The sequence below is a fragment of the Rhodnius prolixus genome, unplaced genomic scaffold (assembly GCF_049639745.1).
Source record: "Rhodnius prolixus isolate KJV_2025 unplaced genomic scaffold, Rpr scaffold_3, whole genome shotgun sequence".
NCBI lineage: Eukaryota > Metazoa > Arthropoda > Insecta > Hemiptera > Reduviidae > Rhodnius > Rhodnius prolixus.
The window spans coordinates 28895404-28914457 of NW_027411603.1; the positions used below are offsets into that span (position 1 = coordinate 28895404).

The window sequence follows — 19054 nt, forward strand, 5'->3', positions numbered from 1 at the left end:
AAACGTGGAAAAAGTGAAAGAAATGGTTATGAACGATCGCCGAATCACAATCAGAGAAGTCGCTGATGATGTTGCCATATCAATTGGCTCATGCCATGAAATTTTTTCGGATGTTTTGGGTATGAAACGTGTGGCAGCAAAATTTGTTCCAAAATTGTTGAATTTCGAACAAAAACAGCGGAGAATGGAAGTTGCTCAAGAGTCACTCAATGAAGTCGACAACGATGCGGATCTACTGAAACGTGTTATAACAGGTGACGAAACATGGGTTTACGGATATGATGTCGAAACTAAGGCTCAATCGTCCCAGTGGAGGCATTCTGGATCGCCAAGACCGAAAAAGGCTCGACAAGTGCGGTCGAATGTGAAGGTTATGCTCACTGTGTTCTTCGATTTTAATGGCATAGTGCATCATGAATTCTTGCCACAAGGTCAAACAATCAATAAGGAGTACTACCTACAAGTTCAATGCCGTTTGCGTGAAGCAATCCGAAAAAAACGCCCGGATTTGTGGCAAAACAATTCATGGATTTTGCACCACGATAATGCACCTGCTCACACTTCATTGCTTGTTCGTGAATTTTTGGCCAAAAACAAAACTTTAACGATGCCCCAGCCACCATATTCGCCAGACATGGCTCCATGTGACTTTTTTCTATTTCCAAACATAAAGAGAACATTAAAAGGCAGTCGTTTTACAAGCATAGATGACATTAAAAGCGAATCGCTGAAAGAGCTGAAAGCTATCACAAAGATCGAGTTTCAGAAGTGTTTCGAGGATTGGAAAAAGCGCTGGCACAAGTGTATTGTATGCGAAGGGGACTACTTTGAAGGCGACAATATTAATGTAGATGAATAAATAAATATTTTTTTCAAAAAACGAAAATTCCCGTTACTTTTTGAACACACCTCGTAAATGGTAGTTGGACGTTAAGCCCTGCCTGAAAAAATAGGCGATTACATAAAATAAATAAAGAAGTATAAATGTATAAAAAACATTTCAACCTTCTTAACTGAGTGAAGTAAGAGAAAAGTTAGGTGTGGAGGATTGGAATGCAGGGAAAAAGGAGGAAAAACCTGCAGCTAGTGTAGAGAGAGTAGGATATGTTTTAGTCTTCTGTGTCTGTATGTTGTAGAAGGATCTGTAGGAGGCTATGTCGTGGCATAGTGGATTGGGATGACAGTCTAGGATGGAAGGGAGTTTGAGTAGACGATTTTGGATATAGGAGTGTACGAGAGTAATGGACGCAGTCTCCGTGGAGTGAGTCAATTCTAGTGCGTCGTGGAGAGTCTTTTGCGAGTCTGAGAAATTTGTTTTACGTTATCTGAAGTTTCTTGATGTTGCTACAAGTCAGGCTCCAAGCGGAGCAGACGTAGAGCAACATCGGCCTAATGACCACTTTGTAAAGGAGTAGTTTGTTGGTCACAGGTCCAGTTTTTGGAGTCACGTGAGAGAAGAGGAAATAATAGTCGTGTAGTCCAGTTTGCCTGCGTTTACTTTGCCTGTCCTGGAATGTGCGTAGTGAAAGTCAGTTTGTTGTCTAAAGTTAGCCCTAAGTGGGTAGACCACGGTATGAGTGTGTTATTACATCTGATTTGTCGGTTAAGAGTGGGTCTGCATTTGGTGAAGAGTATAGCGTTTGTCTTGTCGTGGTTAATTTTAATTTTCCATTTGCTGCAAAATTTTGTAAGTCTGTCTATTGCAAGAGTAAGACTGTTGGTGATGGTGTCCATTCTCCAAGATGACGTGTATAAGGCCACGTCATCAGCGTACAAGGCAAGGTTAACATGAGGAGGTCTTAAATACTATGTATTTGTATCATTTTGATGGGTATTAGGTTTAAAGTAATTTTCGCTTAAATTGTCGCTTTCCCATAACTTATTAAATTAGAATATCTCCTGAAGATTGCTTCCATTTAATTTTCTTAAAAACTAGCTAAACTTTTCTTGCCAGGCATAATACATAGCCCTCAAAGAAATGCTTCAAGACTCGCTCAAATTTGTACAATATAGATGGAGAGTGGTAATGTGACTTAGTACATTTCATTTACACTAGAGCTCAAAGTATTAATATTAAATTTTGTAATTGATAATAAGAGAAATGAAAAAATAACTGAAAAATACAAAAATAAAAATTACTACAATCAAGAAAACATAATAAAACAGAACTATCCTTTAAAAACAAAAAATCGAGAATAAAACAAAACTTTATTTGAATCAAAGATTTCCTAAAATCTAGACAGTTAATAACAAATTTATGGGCATACAAAATATAAAATATGTTTTTAATAATTTTTTTTTTTAATCTTTTATTGTAACTTACCACTGCAACAGTTGTTGCAACAAGCAAATATGGTGAAAGAGAAAAGAAATAACAGGAAATCATGATTGGAGAAGGCACCCTGTGGTGCCACTCTAGTAACGGGCTTTGCTCTCACGATGAGAGAAGATCACGAGGCCATCTTCTCTTCAATCTCCTTAGAGGATTACCTGGTAATGTGGAGGAAGATAGGTGTTCTATGAGAGGTTAGGATGAGCTGCTGTAAAGGAATAAAATTTGAAGAAACGAGTGTTAGCAAGATCTGTAATGAAAGGAATTTTGAGGTCATTATGGATAGTGAGGTTAGATACATAGAACGGAGCGTTAAGAAGTTTTCGAAGTATTTTTGACTGTAATGCCTGGAGGCGTAGCGAGTTGGAACGCTTAGTCGATCCCCATACTTCGATGCCGTATGACCAAATGGGTCGCAGTAACATTAGATATAAGAGTCTTTTGTTATCTAGGTTAAGTTTCGATCGTTTGTCAAGTAGTCTGGCGAGAAGTTTGTAGCGCTTGTTAGTTTCTTGTTTTTTTCAGTCTAGTATGGGGATTCCATGTCAACCGTTTTTTAATAATTAATAAAATTTTCAGCAGTTAGTGGAAAATATTTTGAAAGGTACTTTCAAGGTAACCCTGAAAACTGATAAAAATATGTGCCAAGTTCTCTGTTTCATAATTACATAACGGACAAAGTTCAAGGCTGTTTATCTCATATCGGTTACCTTTAGCATAGATAACACACAAGTCATTAACAAACAAAATACTTCAATTTAACTTTTTCAGTCTCTATTCTGACCATATAACCTGAAGTATTACGTTGCCAAAAAGAAATAATGATTTGATAAGCTTTGTCTGTACCACTTCAATCTGTTCAGTATATATAAGCGCCCAGATTTCACTAATATAGAGCAATACAGAACAAATGCAGCAATCAAAAACTTTTTGTTTGCAAGCCCAAGAAGTAAATTTAGATCCAGAAAGAATTCTTTTAGCAGCCGATATGTCGCTCTCGAGACCATATCTTAAAAAGTTAAATTAAAGCATTTAAAGGTATCCAAAACATCAATTTTTTTTACCCGAAAAGTAAAAACTTTCCTCAGTAGCTTTATTTATGTGTTGCATTATTTGTTTATGTGGATTCATTTAAGTTGTAATATCATTAAGAACGAATTCAGAAAGTTTTAAATTTGTTTTAAGCTGCAGTTGGCTTCTTTCCCTAAAGAATGCAATTGTATTTTTTTCTTTTGACTCGGTGGTACGAGTTGGTTTTAATTCTCAGCTCTTTAAAGGCTATGGACAATGTTGTTTTTACTTCTGGCGCTGTAAGGGCGTCACATCTCTCTGAGTTGTTGGTTCTCTTATCATTTATTGCTTCAGTGAACGTTTAAAGATAAAAACCGATGACAAACTCAAGACGTAAAATTCCTGAAACAGTACTTACATGTACGATGTAACCATGTCGTACAATGAGATCGTCCATACTTAATCACAATAATAGCTTCTCTTTAGAGTTTAATAATTACTGAAGTTTCAGATGCAATGATCCATTACTTTCTTCTGTCGATCATCCTGAAGTGAAAATACCTGAAACATGCTAATCTCACAACCTCCAAGAATACTTCCTCTCCTTAATAAACCTATGACTATGGCTTTCGAAAGAATAAGAGAATAAAAAAAACTGATTCTCTTATGATTTAATGGAATGTGGCCTTCATTATCACCAATCGACCTACCATTTAATACGTACATGCCCATGAGATTCCATGAAATCTCACAAATTTAACCCTCTACTATTACTTATATTATCTTTAAATTGTTTACATTCCTGTAAATATGTACCAATATATCGTATGTCTGACTCCCCAGAGTTTAATGAGCTTAAACGGCAATTTTTATCACCTCCTATAGATTTTAACATTCTCATAAATATTGTACAATATTTTTGGTAATAATGACTGTAAATTCTATATAATATTCATAGGGTCAAGAGGACACAACCAATTATAATTTTCAAATTACGTGAACTAATAAATACAAATATCCAATAGTGGCAAACATCTATTAATTTATAATTATATTTTTTACTAATAAAAGCCAATAGGCCACCAAAAGCACGAACTTTGGATTTTTTTCTTTTACAGCCTTATTGTTGATAATGTAAAAATTGTGAATTATAATAATATTTTTATTTGTTTCAAGATTTAACTTATACAAAGGGTTGGTGTTATTGCAATAAACATAACAGTTCATAAAAACAGAAACATAAAAGAAACTGAACAGAAAGATCTAAGTTCTCAAACAGAATATTTAAATAATACTGAAATATCAATCCTTATCAAAAAATAATAGTTCTAGTCAAAAAAAAATAATAATAATAATAATAAAAATAAAATAAATAAATAAAGTAGACTCCATAACAAATTAAAAAAAAAAACATCTTTCTTTTACAATTCAAATTTTGAAAATGGCAAATTCAGATATTAATATGGTTCATTGATCTAACTTCCAATCCCTTTAAAATATATAAATATATGTCATTAATTTTGCTAATATCAATTTTATACAGCAAAGTCTCCATAGACACATATTCTCCCTGAGCTACAGGAGAGGGATTCTTATATTTAGCCAAATATTTTTCTCTAATTTTATTAAATTTGCAACAATAAGAAAGAAAGTGGTAGATATTATCTTCATGTTTTAACGAACAAAGAGAACATACTCTGTCTGGAAAAAATTTATAATTTTTAAAGTTAAGGTATAGAGAGGGATATTTTTTATTTAATAATCTTAGTTGTGCAATAATTCTTATCTTATTAATATGACATCTATTAGTTAATAAATACTCCTCTCCAAAAGTTAACGAACTGCAGAGACGGAAATGTAAATTAAACGAAGAGTTCACAACAAATTCAATATCTTTACAAATTGGAGAGTTTTTAAAAGATTCACAGAGAGACCATTTTTGATATTTAATACTTGTGAACCACTTTAAATGTTCAACACTTCTGCTTTACCAATAGAAATTAAATAAGATTTAAATGTGTTGTACCAATTAAATAAAAGATTAATTTTCTCTAATTCTGCCATTCTATTATAAATTATTTTAGGTAAACAGTCTGAGTTCATATTTAATATTTTAATGTACCAGTTTACCATTCTTTTAAATAATTTCCATCTACTATGGACTCTGCCTGTCTCCACACGAACATAGGAATCAGGAGTTGTTCGAGTTAAACCTAGGATAGATTTTAAAAATCTAATTTGGCCTCTTTCTATTAGATCGGTGTAGTTACAGGCCCACACCTCAGATACATAAAGCAGGACACTCTCTGCTAGTGAGTCAAATAAACCAACTTTAGTCGACCACTTATCAGACTTGCACCTTCTTAAAATATTTATCACAACTGAATTTGCTACATTAAATTTCTTAATAAACTCATCGCATGCAGCTCGAAATTTTAGGGAACTTGTAAACACGACACCCAAGTAAGTAAATTTTTTCACAAAATTAAGTTTAGATGACTTATAACATAAATGTTTAATATTACCCATTTTTGAACCTCTCTGGAAGGGAAGAACAACAGTCTTATCAACGTTTTACAGTTAAACCCCACATCTGACAATACTTTTCTAACAAATCTAATTGACACTGTGCATCATTTCTGGTACCAGACAGCATAACAATGTCATCCGCGTATAAGATCATGTTCAGAAAAATTTTGAATTATTAAAAAATTAAGTGAAACATCTGAGACTAGCTATGTTTCGTCTAACAAAATAAAATCTATTGCTAACATAAATTCAAGTTGTTTAATAAATATTTGAAAAGACGTGTATATTCCAAAATAGAGCCATCAAATTACCTTCCTTATCAACTCAGTAACCAATACTGATTTATATTTTTCCATTCCACAAAATTCCATATCTGAAAGAACTAGTCCATGTCGGGCTTTGGACCAGCGAATCAGTTTGGTTTAATTACCGATGTCCCTTACACATTTGATGAATTATGTCACATTGGTAAAAATAAATAGTATATTTTTGTATATATGTATATATAATTTTCCAATATCTTTTATATAATATATATATATATAAATGTTCAAAATATCTGTGCTAAATCCGTCAGGATTCTAGGATAAAGCCAATCATGCTTTACTTCACGTGGAACCAAGAAGGTGATTATGATTCAACTGAATTCTTCTCAATATGTTTTCCATTTCGGTCACCTGTTCAAATCATTCCAATATTTCATTTCTAATACCTACTATATCTACTACGTGAGTTAGGTACCCACTCTGTTCCCTACTAAACGGGGTAAAACCATGAAATATATGAAATTTCACCAGGGTTAATGAATTTCTTTTTACATTTAGGGTTCAATAACACCCAGTTTATGAGCCTACTTAGTAAATAATTAATATAGAAAATAAATTAATTTCATTTGTTCATTACTTTTATTCAAATTAATCATTTCCAACTCACAAATTTAGGTTATTTAATCAGATTGCTTTCTTGGATGTCCTCAATTAATGGGTAATGTTTGCTTCAAATTTACCATTCTAGGTCAGACTGAAAAATGAACATATTTGTTTAATTTGTATAGATCCTTTGGCAAAATATTAAATTAAAAATAGATGTGATTCTTTTCTGTTAGGAAAATTTCATTACCTTTAGGTATCCTTCTTTAGTACACTTCGCCAGAGCGTAATTGACTTCGTTTCCATCCATGTTATCAAGAGCTGTACGAAATACAAGTGTTAATGTTTGCATCACAAATGAAGATTTATTAAATATTAGTATTTATTGAAATTATAGGGAACTTACGAAGTTTCTGGCATTCATTCACAATTTTTAAAGCTGTTTCAAGATCTTCCTTGTTATCTTTGTAATATACTTCGTAGCTCTCTCTTATCCTTTCCCAATTTGGTTTTGTTCCCGAGACCTGTTTATATCAAATTATTTATATTTTATCCAATAATTAATAATTTTAGCTTTATTGACTCTCGTGGATTACAGATTTCATTAGAATGCAATAAGTTCAGTGCTTATAAATAAGAAATCTACTTTCAGAAAATAGCAAAATAGGATCGAATAAAAAGTGGCGAATTTCAGTTTGCTGGAGAAAAAACAAATTGCAAAGCAAAGATTTAAATTTTTTATAAAATATGCTGTGTCGTATTATTGTTGTAATGATCACTTTTATGAACGCAGAAAATCTTTAGATTGGATTGGAAGTTTGATGAAGAAATATTTACACTTACATATCCCATTTTTTCTCCATAACAGCCAGCAATTTTCTGTAAAATTTCAATTTTTTATTAGCGTAAGTATTTAAGCAAAACAAGGGTTTATAGTCCAATAATTTCAAGCTAATAAATAACTAACTTTGAATTCAACAGAATCTGGTACTCCGGTATCGTTTCTGTAATACTTTTCAATATGACCTGGAACAAAAAAGAAAGAAGCTCGTTAACGTATTGAATATAGTTGTCACAAACTTAGAAAAATATTTTCCCACTATGTATTGGTTACCAAAATACAAAACCAAAATAAAATTGTGGACACGAGCAAAATTCAGAGAGCATTGTCATTTTTTGACACTACAATTCCTCACAAAACTGCTCTCGGAATCTAATTTGACTGACAAAACATTAATCAACAGTTTCACAATATATTGAAAACAAACTTGTTCTAAAAAAATGAAATTAAAATAATTATTTGAAAGGGAGAAGTTAGTTTTTAAAAAGTAAAGTAATCGCCTACATTTTCAGGCTGGGCTTAATTTCCATCTACCAATTAGGAAGAAGTGAATTAATCATACATTCAGTTACAGGTTACCATAGTTTCAAGTATTGACCTTCCTAGCATTTTAAAAAAGCGAAGAAACTTGCCCCCACGGTGCAACATTTTACACTTAATTCACCGAAAGAGCGTTCTCATTGCTGTTATTAACAAGTTCTTATACCTAATAGTTTATAAATGGCAAAACCTGCATTAGACACATTTTGTTCACTTGGCATTAAATGTAAAAAAAAATGGCCCGTCTTCGGTCTCAGTTTCCCATCGCTTTATAGGGTTTCCATTATTGATTACATGTTTTTACTTTCGTTTCCTTGGTCTTTTATATTCCCATTGTATTTTTTGAGTAGAATATATAACTGGCCTCTACTATTGACTTCCATATTCGCTTGTAACTTTAACTGAATTTAACACTGTAAATGTATGAGTAAAAAATCACAAAAATTAAAATATACGAAATAAATCTTTTGTAGAAAGACTGCACAGATAAGCTCTATTAAAGTAATATCTTAATTATTTAACAACAACGAATAGAAATGGAACACCTAATGAGTTCCTATTAGAGCAAGAAATGAAAGCTTCATTTAGTACAAAAGAAAACCATCACTGTTGCTTCAAAACAATTAAATAAATCTAAACATTAAATTAAAACCACTCGGTATAAATAAAAAATAAAAAGAAACGTTCTCATCTAGGAAAGTTTGTCGTGTTTAGTAAAGTTTAAATTGAACTCCTGAATTAAACTCCTGAAATTGATACTTACATTTGCAAATATTTAATTTAAGAGCACATTCTTCATAGACTTTCCTCTCGAGTTCATCCATTTGATCTGGTGTCAAGCTGTTTAACACAACCTGAAATGTTTAGAATTACTTAATTTTCTACATTTGTTTTTATCTTTGGCCAATGTTACTAATGTTAACTTCAATGTTAGTATTACCTCTTCATTTTGGACTTCTCTTCTTTGCACGCTCTGTAAAATAAGGGTGAGGAGTTACTTCTTTAACTTCTTTTAGAGACATTATTTTTATTTACAATTTGCCGCTCTCACTTTGACTTACTTGTACATTTAAATTGCATTTAGGATATTTTAATTTTAAATTTATCATTATTTATTTATAGGACGCCAGTGACTATTGTATTTTCTAGTGGACTGCCGGTTTCCCGACAGCTCACACGATATTCCAATCTGGGATCTCTGCTTACCATTCCAGTATGTTAACCATCGTGCTAAATCCTTTCAATAAGAGTGCACAATTTAATGCAACTACTTTGATAGAAATGATTATACTTTAGGGTATTTTGTGGTGCTTTCGATACGTCCATTTTGATTGGGACTGTTCCAGCGTTTTGGCTATTGGCTAAATATATACAAGAGCGCTAAATGCAAAAATAATTTATTGAATAAATATGTAGTCTGCCAGATACATGTTCCGATACATGATTCTCAGTAATGAAATTTTAGATAGATTGCATAAAACAACTGTGGCAGCTTTATGATCTGCCATATCATTGTGGTCTAAATTGAAAAACATTCTATCAAAAAAAATAATAATTTTTTTAAAAAAGTTCACGCTAGCGATACGACTTTGTAACAATCTTATGTCATTCATAACATATCTAGTTAAGAATTATTTATTTTATTTTATTTGTTATGAAGAAAAATATCCTTAATATTCCAGACTGTTTGTTTCTATCTTACAAAATACAATACAATAAAACTAAAATTGTACATTTAAAATTATCATTAGCTTTTCACTAATTTTAGAAGTACGTCCTATAATAGAAACAGTAGATTTCAGTCGTCGTCATTGGTTTGTCTTCCCTTCTAGTCTCAGTCATCTCACTGTCATGCATCCTCAGTAGTACGTAGATTCTCTAGAAAAATTGTCTGTTCTCCTATCTATAAAGTGTTTTATTAAGCGTATATCCACTTTTCTATGGATTCCTTCTTTTCCTAAACACCACAGTGTACCTCAGACAGCATTTGCTGCAAACTTAAAATCGCCCGTCCATTCGGGGCTACCATAAGATGGTAAAGATTTAAGGGCAGATGTATAAAGAGTCTAGAGCAATGAGGTTGCAGAAGTACCGTTGATTACTTAGTAAATAATATAGTTATCTGTTAATTAGAGCTAAAGTTTGGTAGGTCAGTCTTTATTCAGTAATAAGAGAGGTGTTCAAATTAATTGTAAGCCGAGTTTGAGAGTAACTCAAACTATTACTACTTATTATTGTTTTTTGGTAAGGATAGCAATATTTGGCCATAAAACTATGGGTACATAGCGGTGTTGGTGTTACATTCTGCTCTAAACAAACGTTTTATTATCCCCTTTTGAGAAAAAGACACTAAGGTTATTGTAGTAATGAGTTCATTTTTAATAATTTTTGTATTTTGATTTAATTCTACATTTATTCTTATTTTCAGTTAAATTTGTAGTAATAGGCGCTTTTGAGTTAAGAATTTTGTCGTTTGAGTAATGTTTGTGATGGATCTTAGAAACGTAATAGGACTGAATTCAGAATTACTTCTAATTTAATGCAAAAAAACTTTTAAAATAATTGATCCCGGTTATTTCTTAAAAGTTCATCTTCAATGTATAAGTCAGAAACCAGTGAAACCCAATTATAAATATTTAGTTACTCAAAAAAAACTTAATAATTTTAAGCAAGTTGAGAGCACTTTTTCAAAGGTTAATTTATATAGGTATACAAGGTTCTGGTCTACATTGCAGTTTATATATTATTAGGTGCTGATTTTGCTCACAAAAAAAGTACTTATTGTTAGGCATTCCGTTATTCTGTGAACTATTTACAGATTTCAGTTCCCATATTTATCAGTGACCAAGATTTAAGTGAACTATTAAATTTTGATCTACTTAATGTCATGAACATAAAAAGGTGCTTGAAGATACTTACATGTGATTGTGCAAAGTAAAATGCTGTCAGTAAAACTAAACAAAAATACAATTTTGACATAGTGTCGTGTATTAAACTGATTCTATAATGTATCTGGAGGCAATGGAATCTTTCCCTTATATAATAGCTATTAATGAAACACAAAACTTCGTTAATTTTTGATAATAAGGTTGATTTTTTTTTTATTACTGAAATAGTTATTTTTACAAATACACTAATAAAGGCTTCTTTATCTTCGGGTTATAGGTCAGTCTACAATCATTTTAAGGGCAGAAGTGCTGAAAGGTTGCTAATTCGAGATAATGTAGTAGATTCATTTATGTACATTTTCAAATTATATTTGTTTATTAAACGCTATAAATTTCTCTTAGAAAATAGATAATTCAGTGTTTTATTTATCAGAAAATTATTGTTACTGGGGATTTTCCTTTACATTAATTTGCTGAAATCAGAAAGAGGCATCATTTTATATTTCTACTTATCTCCTTCTCTTGGTTATCACGCTGAACAAAAATTCCTGTCAGATAAGCGGCAGAGATAGACACAGAAGAAAAAAAGATTTTGTTTTTTATTTGTCTAAAAAGCTACCATTAAAAATAAAAATCAATAAATGATTAAATACTAAGTGATTGTAACATTTTGATAGGTATTAGATTTAAAGAAATTTTCGCTTAAATTGTCGCCTTCCCTTAACTTATTAAATTAGGAATATCTCCTGAAGATTGCTTCCATTTAAATATCTTAAAAACTAGCTATTCTCTTCTTGCCAGGCACAATACATAGACCTCAAGTAAATGCTTCAAGTCTCGCTCAAGGTTCTTTCACAGAAACCTTGGCTAAAAAAGTATTGAATTTAAATTTCTTTAATAACCTGCGGCAATAAGTCACTGCATTTCTTCAGAAATCTCTAGATAGATTTACCTCGTGTGCTGTATTTCTCTTCTGGATTTTTAATTTTGCGGTGATATTGTATTTACAAAGCTTGCATTTTATTCCTTAGTTAATTTAAGGCCACCGATTCCAATAATATAAATAATACGAGAAGCAGACCATACCTTTTCTTCTTACATTAATATGTGAAGTGTTGTAACTAATAAAGATGAAAAGAAATAAGAGTTTCCAATATATAATAACATGGTATAATTAGCAAATACAAAGTATTTTTCTCCATCTTTATTAATTTAAAAAGCTCTTGTGAACGTTTTTCAGTGCTATTTTATACAGATTTCTTCTATATAATTTTATAATATTTAATGCCATTTTGACATTCTAAAAGAAATTAAATCAATACTTAATGACCCAAGTATCACATCCATAAATAGAGTTCCTAATTAATTATTATATTGGCCCACGGAATTGAATCAATAACTGAGCACAAGTTCGACTGGAACAATGACACCCTTACTTCTTACATATGTTTTTAACACCTCGTTTTTGGGTAGCTATTGCAAAATTTTTCCAGTACTGAGTGTTCTTCCCATTATAGGCTTGGATATGATATGGTGGTTAGACTATGTGAGAGATGTATGACACACATTGACATTACCCATAATTACTAATTTACCAATAATTACCATCTACTAATATTAGCTTCTGTATAATGTTGAAGATTGGATCAATGTCTGATTGAACTGTAGATCCCTGCGCCAAATCATCGGCCAAAACTAAGATACACTAGTATGGACTTGTAAATTGTTTATTCTTTTTAATTAGAACGCCTAAACGAGGTCATTGACGCTCGTAGCCTTTTCAGTGCGCAGTCAGCCTCTGGTCAATGTTTACTAATGTTACTCATCATTTACGAGTAAAAGCAGGACTAAGTGTAAAAGTGGATTGAGTTAACTTCTACTCTTTTACACCGACATTTTAGAGTTCTTTGAAGGGACAAATATAATACGGAAACTTATCTTTTCACAAGTCACTATATTATTGCATGTGCGCAAATACATAATTAAATGGTAAAAATATATTTATTTATTTTTAAATGTTTATTAGGATGAAGAAGGACTGCAATTTAATTCATCAAAGTAAAGAAATCTTCATTTTTGTGCATATAAAACATCTTTTACTTTCAAAAATTGGTTATTGACTCACACTTATTATATGTTAGACATTACCTAATGAAATAAAAGATTAGAGGCTTAATAAATTAATAGAAGTTTTGAAAAAAATAGAATAATGTACAGGAAAAAATTTAAAAAACGATGGGGAAATGAAATAAATTTATTTAAATATTGTTACCTCTGTTTTCTCTTTAATTAACCAATGCTGACGATGAACTCTTGGTAGTTCGAAACGTTTGAAATAAAGATTTTGATGAGGAACTTGAGACAGGAAATGTTGCTATTATTTGTATTACTTTACCGAATAATAAAAACTCAATTTAGAATAGAAAATAGATTTATTATCCTGGGGCTATAGTCCCCTAAGAATAATAACATGTACAATTGGAGGCCCTATTGGTTTGACCTGTATGTTAGATATTTAGAAATAAAAATAAGTATTCGAAGAAAGCTGGATAGAAAGGAGATAATTGAACAGAAGGGATTTAAAGATGGAAAGGGTAGGAGCTTGGCGGACAGATGAAGGTAAGGAGTTCCAGAGAGAGGTAGCGCGAATTAGGAAGGATTTGTCGAAAGATGAAGTATGGTGTGACGAAATATTCAGAGGAACGAGATCTAGTATTACAGGAATGGATCGAGCATTTGAACTTGAAGAGTTGGATAATATAAGATGGCCTTTGAGATTGGAAAAGGAATGAAGCCCAAATAATACTGGCGGCGGTAGACAAGGGAAAAAGCCACTTCAACTCATCGTAGTAGTGCGAAATGCGAGAGTCTCTGGAAATGCTGAAAATAAATCTTATGAAGCAGTTCATGATTTACACATGAAAACAATTTACAAAAGAAAACGAGTCAAGAGATAATTTTTATTTTAATTGCCACTATTAATGAAATTATTCTTTCAATTATTAAAGTTGCAAGAATATTTTCTTTCATTTCAATGTTTAATTTATAAGTTGAACTGCCTTTTTAACTTTAACATATTTTTGCTCACAAAAAGCTTCAACGCCATTAACAATCGATGTTTATACCACTTAAAGAAAACGCTGTAAGAGAAATGTTTAAAAATATGGAACGGTTTGTGAACGCTTCTCGGCTGATTTACCGCGTTCTCTAGTTGCAAAAAAAAAACAAGAAAATGAAAAATACATTTGAAATTTACTATTATTTAAAATCTAGAAAAGCGACTGATTCATTATATTTTTTGATCTCACATAATTCCACATCTGAAAGAACTAGTCCATGTCGGGCTTTGGTCCAGCGAATCAGTTTGGTTTAATTACCGATGTCCCCTGCACATTTGCTGAATGATGTCATATTGGTAAAAATAAATAGCTAGTATACTTTTTTTTGTATGTATATTATATAATTTCTTTTTTCTTTACAATAAACATAATAAGATGAAAAGGTTATTTATTTGTAGCGTATCTTCTGGTCCTACAATTATGGTCCGTTCAAAAAATTACCATTTTATGCCTCTCTGTAAACACAAATTTAGTCATGAATTTTATGAATTATGCATGCATAGTCAGAGAAGATGTTTGCGATTAGTTTTTAAGAGAAAACGGTTTAAAGAAGAAGTTGAGACCCTTTTCTAAAAAAAATAAAAGTACATATCGTAATTTATAGATTCAATCAATGAGTTAAACTCATAAAGCAGGTGAATTTCAATTTTTTTCTGTTGTTCTAGACTCAAAAACTATCTTGCCATAATTAAGTTGAATTTGAAAAAGAAATTAAAAAAAAAAAATCTGTCCAATTTTATTCAAATATCCTTACCTGTACGTAGCCATCTTTAATACACTTCGCAACTACATAGCTTACTTCGTTATGACTAAGTCCCTCGTATGCTAAATTTATAAATAGAAAATGATAATTGATAACAAATAATAATAATAATTTTAAGCAATAATCACTGCGTTACAAAGTACATAACTTACATTTTTTTTCACATTCATCGATCAATTTCAAAGATTTATCTCGATATTCCTTTTCATTCTCGTGATATATTTCGGCCGCTAATCTAACTTTATCCCAATTGATTCGAGTGTCATCAACCTATTTTAAAATAAATGAACTTCTTTTATATAAATTTCATAGAAAAGCTAAATAAAAAAAAAGTTAAATGTATCTATAAAACATAAATAACCTTTTTTAGAGTTTTTTTTTATTTTTCATTATAATAAAGAAGTATCATCTGAAAAAAATACTATGATTTCATTGCATTTTAAAGAAGCTGTTGCAATGAAAGATGTTATTAGAGATATGATCCATTGATTAATTGATTTTAAAGAGAGCAGGTGGGCAAGAATCAGTGAAATAACTTGATGACAAGGGAATTATAGTACTAACTAAAAAGGATGCACCGTTCGTTATAAGATTCCCGAATTTTGGTTTTAAATTTAAGACACGTCAAAATTTGTGAGTATTGCGCTTAAGGCATTGGCCAATCTTCGGACAATGTTTTATTGCATCAGAAAACACAGTCCATTTCCGGACATCCAAGAGCAGCAAGCTGAAGCCTCGAATCTGATGGCTTCATTTTATGACTTGAAGTCTTTTATTTAAGATTAAACTGATCTTAAAGGCAACAGTAGGTGCAGTTATAGATCTACTGTTGTTTTATCATTGGGAATATTGAGAAGCAATTTCTTTTTTTATACCGACGATTCGGCAAATTGATTGTATTCTTCAGGGTCTGTTCGATGGAACAATACAACATTAATGTAAATACAAACTGAAATAAAAATATAAATAATAAAAATGGTCGAAAATTTAGAATGTATAGTAGTAATACTTATAAAAATTAAATGAAAATTAAAAAAAAATATTTTACGTTGACTTACACTGTAAAATTTGTGGAGTTTAATGTTAAGCTAAATCATCATAACTGTTGAGGATTCATGGAAAAGCGGGTTTATATAGAGGTAAGTGAGGGGTGAAAACAATAGGGCTGGAAAAACCTAAGGTATGGGGTCAGTAATTGTTAAGTTACAGTTTGATGAATGAATGGTTGTTGATGTCTGCCCTAAAGTTAATGGAGGTTTTTTGTTGCCTAATGTGTATCATTTCTAATATGTTACGTTTGTTTCTGTTAGTGTTAGTAGCAAGTATGGATGCGTCAAAGTCAAAATCGTGTTGCAAGTCTAGATGGTGTTCAATGAGAGCAGATAATGTATCTTTGGGTTTCTTTGTTTTGCAATAGTAGTGGTGTTGGTATAATCTCCTGTTAAGATATTGTGAAGTTTGTCCAACATACCTGGCAACACAACTTTTGGAATTTTTAGTTGTATATATGGGTGTATGGTCGAAAACTAAGCCATTCTTCTGCTGTTATGTTGTCTTAATTCTGTACATCTCATTATTTCAATTATTTTAGGAAACTAAACATTGCTGTTTAATAATGTTTAATTTAGGGCCCTAGGGAAGGTAATGCGTTTCATTACACCAGGTTCACCCAGTTAAGCTGAACAATCCTGACTAAGATTATGACAACCAATTCCTTTGGAGGTCTGGATCAATAAAGAATCAAGAGATGGAGGTCCTGGTCAGATTTCGGCCAAGATGGCTTAAACTGGCCGCAAGGTGTACACCTAGGGTGTGGTGACGGATGAATTTGACAATGACAGTCTCCTGGACTAGTTAGAATGTGAACTGTGAAAGGGTAGGAAGAACTCTACACCCAGGGAGAAGGAAACTATCTAGAGGAGGTCATCCTAAAATCAAAGCCACCAATCCTCCAGGGATGGTGGTAAAGAATGGGAAAACTCCTCTATCGTGTAAAAATCCATATGTTATGAGATCCGCAATATGGAGAAGAATTTTGGGAAGGACAACGTCCATCTTAGACTGTAGTAAGTAACATTGACCGATCTATACATACTAAATATTCTGTATATTACAATATTTTAGGTGTATCTCAATACTTGAATTTAAAAAAAATTTAGGAAACAATACGATCATAGAGCCTAAAAATAAATAAATAAATGAAAGTGTACAAAGATCAAATACTTACGAACGTCATTTTTCCAGCATAACATCCCAATACTTTCTGAAAATAAGCGTTTTTAAATTGACTTAGGTATAATTGCTCACCATTAAAGAAATAAAATACTATATTACACAGCATGAACAAAATAACATACCTTGAAGCCGTCGTTATCGGGTATAACCTTATCCATATCTAAGTAGTTCTGTACTTCACCTGTATTTTGACATATTCATACGTAAATTCACATTTTTATCAAGTATTTTAATTAGTAAATAAAATGTTAGTTTATTCCAAAAAGGCTAATCTGCTTCTGCTCAGTTATTTTGTAGGATTCAATGGATTTCGGGTGACCCTAAGAGACTTCCTTAGATTAGAAACCATCTATTAAAGTATGATTTGTTTATTTTTGTTTAAATTATGGTTAAAGTAGATAATAAAATTTTGATTGTAAAATGAGGTAGATCTATCTTCTATCTGGATGGCAAATGGTAAATATAAACATTTACAATTCCTTGAAACTCAACATCTTCTAAATCAAATGTAAAATTAAATGACGCATTAAACTTTGTGATCATTACTGCTTAATATTCAGAAATTTATTTTAATTACGCTTAAGCTTTGCTGTTAACAGAATTAACGTTTGTATGTAACATTATTTCACACAGTCCCCGTGGAGTCTGTTAAAGTAGTTTTCACAATTGTTCCTCTTTATTAACAAAATATTACGTTAAAAATGAAAATGGAATAAAACAATACCAGTTATAGCTGTTGGATAGTTATAATTAAAACAATGGGATATCTAACTAAAATGAAGGATTTATACACACTTTTGTCCACATTATATTCAACTCGACACTCTTCAAGGGATCTTAGTTCAAGCTCTTGTATTTCCTTTTTGTTAAGCCCTTTAATTTCTTGCTGAAACATTTTTTATTTCCAGTTACTAAAGTTACTATTAATTGCTGTAGTTGTATTCTGGTACATGATTCGATTCACTGTTTAGGCCTTGGATTTTATTTAATGTTAAATAAAATGAACTTTGCAGTAAAGTTTGTTTACTAATCTACTCCTCCAAGACACCTAATTAGATAAGTTGTACGTAAAGCCCGCTTAAAAAAATAGAAATTGCTTATTAAACGCTGCTTTAAATGTTTTTATTCTATCCTTTTATACACTTGCTTATTAATTAGATACAGCTAGCCAATGTTCTGCATTGGGCGAAAAATACCGGGAAGGATTTATAGTTAACATTATTCAATGTTTATTTACAAACATCTCCTCTTGGCTCTTAATTAGACTTTTTGTTTTAAAATAGTGTCAATTGCACTTTTTCCTTCTTGAAACGTTTCTATTTATTTAAAGCACTTAAAAACTGCCTTTTCTTTCTCGCAAATTTATAATAAAAGTCTGACCAAGGTATTTTTCAAAATTGCAGTTTAGGTGAAAAACTGTAGGTATACTGTTGCTCACAATCAAAATAATTATTAGAAAATACTTACAATTGATAGAACTAGATCTACTACAGCCAGACCGACCAAAATATAGCCGAATAAATGCATAATTAATCACTTTTAGAATAATTTAAAACTGTGAAGTTCCCAGTTAGCTTTCTAATAATACACATTTTTTTTTTACATTCATGCTATTTATATTTATTGAGTAAATGACGTTGATTGAACTTTTATCAATTGGTACGAAAGGTCAAACAGAAAATGATAATGCTATATGGGAATCTCCTCAACAAAAACTTACAGTTTTAAATGTTAAGTATAAGGGTTGATTAAACGCCAAAAATCAGCTAGTAACCAACATTTCATTCATGCTTAGTTGATATTATTTAAGTAATTTTACTGCATTAACTTTTCCTTCACATTTTTTAGAATTTATTAGATGTCACAGACCCTTATCCTGGCCATTTTCATCTACAAAATATTTGTTCAAGTAGCACTGTAGATTGAC

At 31.3% G+C, this 19054-nt stretch overlaps 3 protein-coding genes across 4 annotated transcripts in view; 1 reads left to right on the forward strand and 2 right to left on the reverse strand.

The window, feature by feature from the left end:
* lin-52 (DREAM core complex component lin-52) overlaps positions 1-19054 on the forward strand; it is a 450123-nt gene that overhangs the window by 93838 nt on the left and 337231 nt on the right. The window lies entirely within an intron of this gene.
* Positions 6342-11172, reverse strand: LOC141452340 (uncharacterized). 2 transcript variants are annotated; one of them, XR_012457322.1, is made up of 9 exons: positions 11042-11172; positions 9063-9095; positions 8886-8976; positions 7709-7767; positions 7585-7620; positions 7148-7265; positions 6992-7062; positions 6806-6892; positions 6342-6549 (listed from the first exon to the last, which is right to left on the reverse strand). XR_012457322.1 is itself a non-coding variant. In XM_074124376.1 (8 exons), exons 1-8 carry the CDS (start codon positions 11099-11101, stop codon positions 6875-6877), a joined length of 486 nt encoding a protein of 161 aa, XP_073980477.1. In that variant the 5' UTR covers positions 11102-11171; the 3' UTR covers positions 6759-6874. The 2 variants fall into 2 exon arrangements, 1 of the variants encoding a protein (XP_073980477.1); XM_074124376.1 differs by lacking the exon at positions 6342-6549 and having other exon boundaries at positions 6759-6892; positions 11042-11171.
* LOC141452345 (uncharacterized) lies at positions 14446-18747 on the reverse strand. Its single transcript, XM_074124384.1, has 7 exons — positions 18595-18747; positions 17923-18013; positions 17250-17308; positions 17120-17155; positions 15045-15162; positions 14884-14954; positions 14446-14584 (listed from the first exon to the last, which is right to left on the reverse strand). Exons 1-7 carry the CDS (start codon positions 18652-18654, stop codon positions 14567-14569), a joined length of 453 nt encoding a protein of 150 aa, XP_073980485.1. The 5' UTR covers positions 18655-18747; the 3' UTR covers positions 14446-14566.

Bases quoted from the DNA above. Each gene is read 5' to 3' on its own strand.
- LOC141452340 (XM_074124376.1), bottom strand. From the start codon at position 11,101: ATGTCAAAATTGTATTTTTGTTTAGTTTTACTGACAGCATTTTACTTT. The intron at 9,096-11,041 runs GTAAGTATCTTC...CTTATTTTACAG, and splicing joins TTTACTTTGCACAATCACAT to AGCGTGCAAAGAAGAGAAGT. The intron at 7,621-7,708 runs GTTAGTTATTTA...GAAATTTTACAG, and splicing joins CAGATTCTGTTGAATTCAAA to AAAATTGCTGGCTGTTATGG.
- LOC141452345 (XM_074124384.1), bottom strand. From the start codon at position 18,654: ATGCATTTATTCGGCTATATTTTGGTCGGTCTGGCTGTAGTAGATCTA. The intron at 17,309-17,922 runs GTGTGTATAAAT...GTCAAAATACAG, and splicing joins TGAATATAATGTGGACAAAA to GTGAAGTACAGAACTACTTA. The intron at 14,955-15,044 runs GTAAGTTATGTA...TTATAAATTTAG, and splicing joins CGATGAATGTGAAAAAAAAT to CATACGAGGGACTTAGTCAT.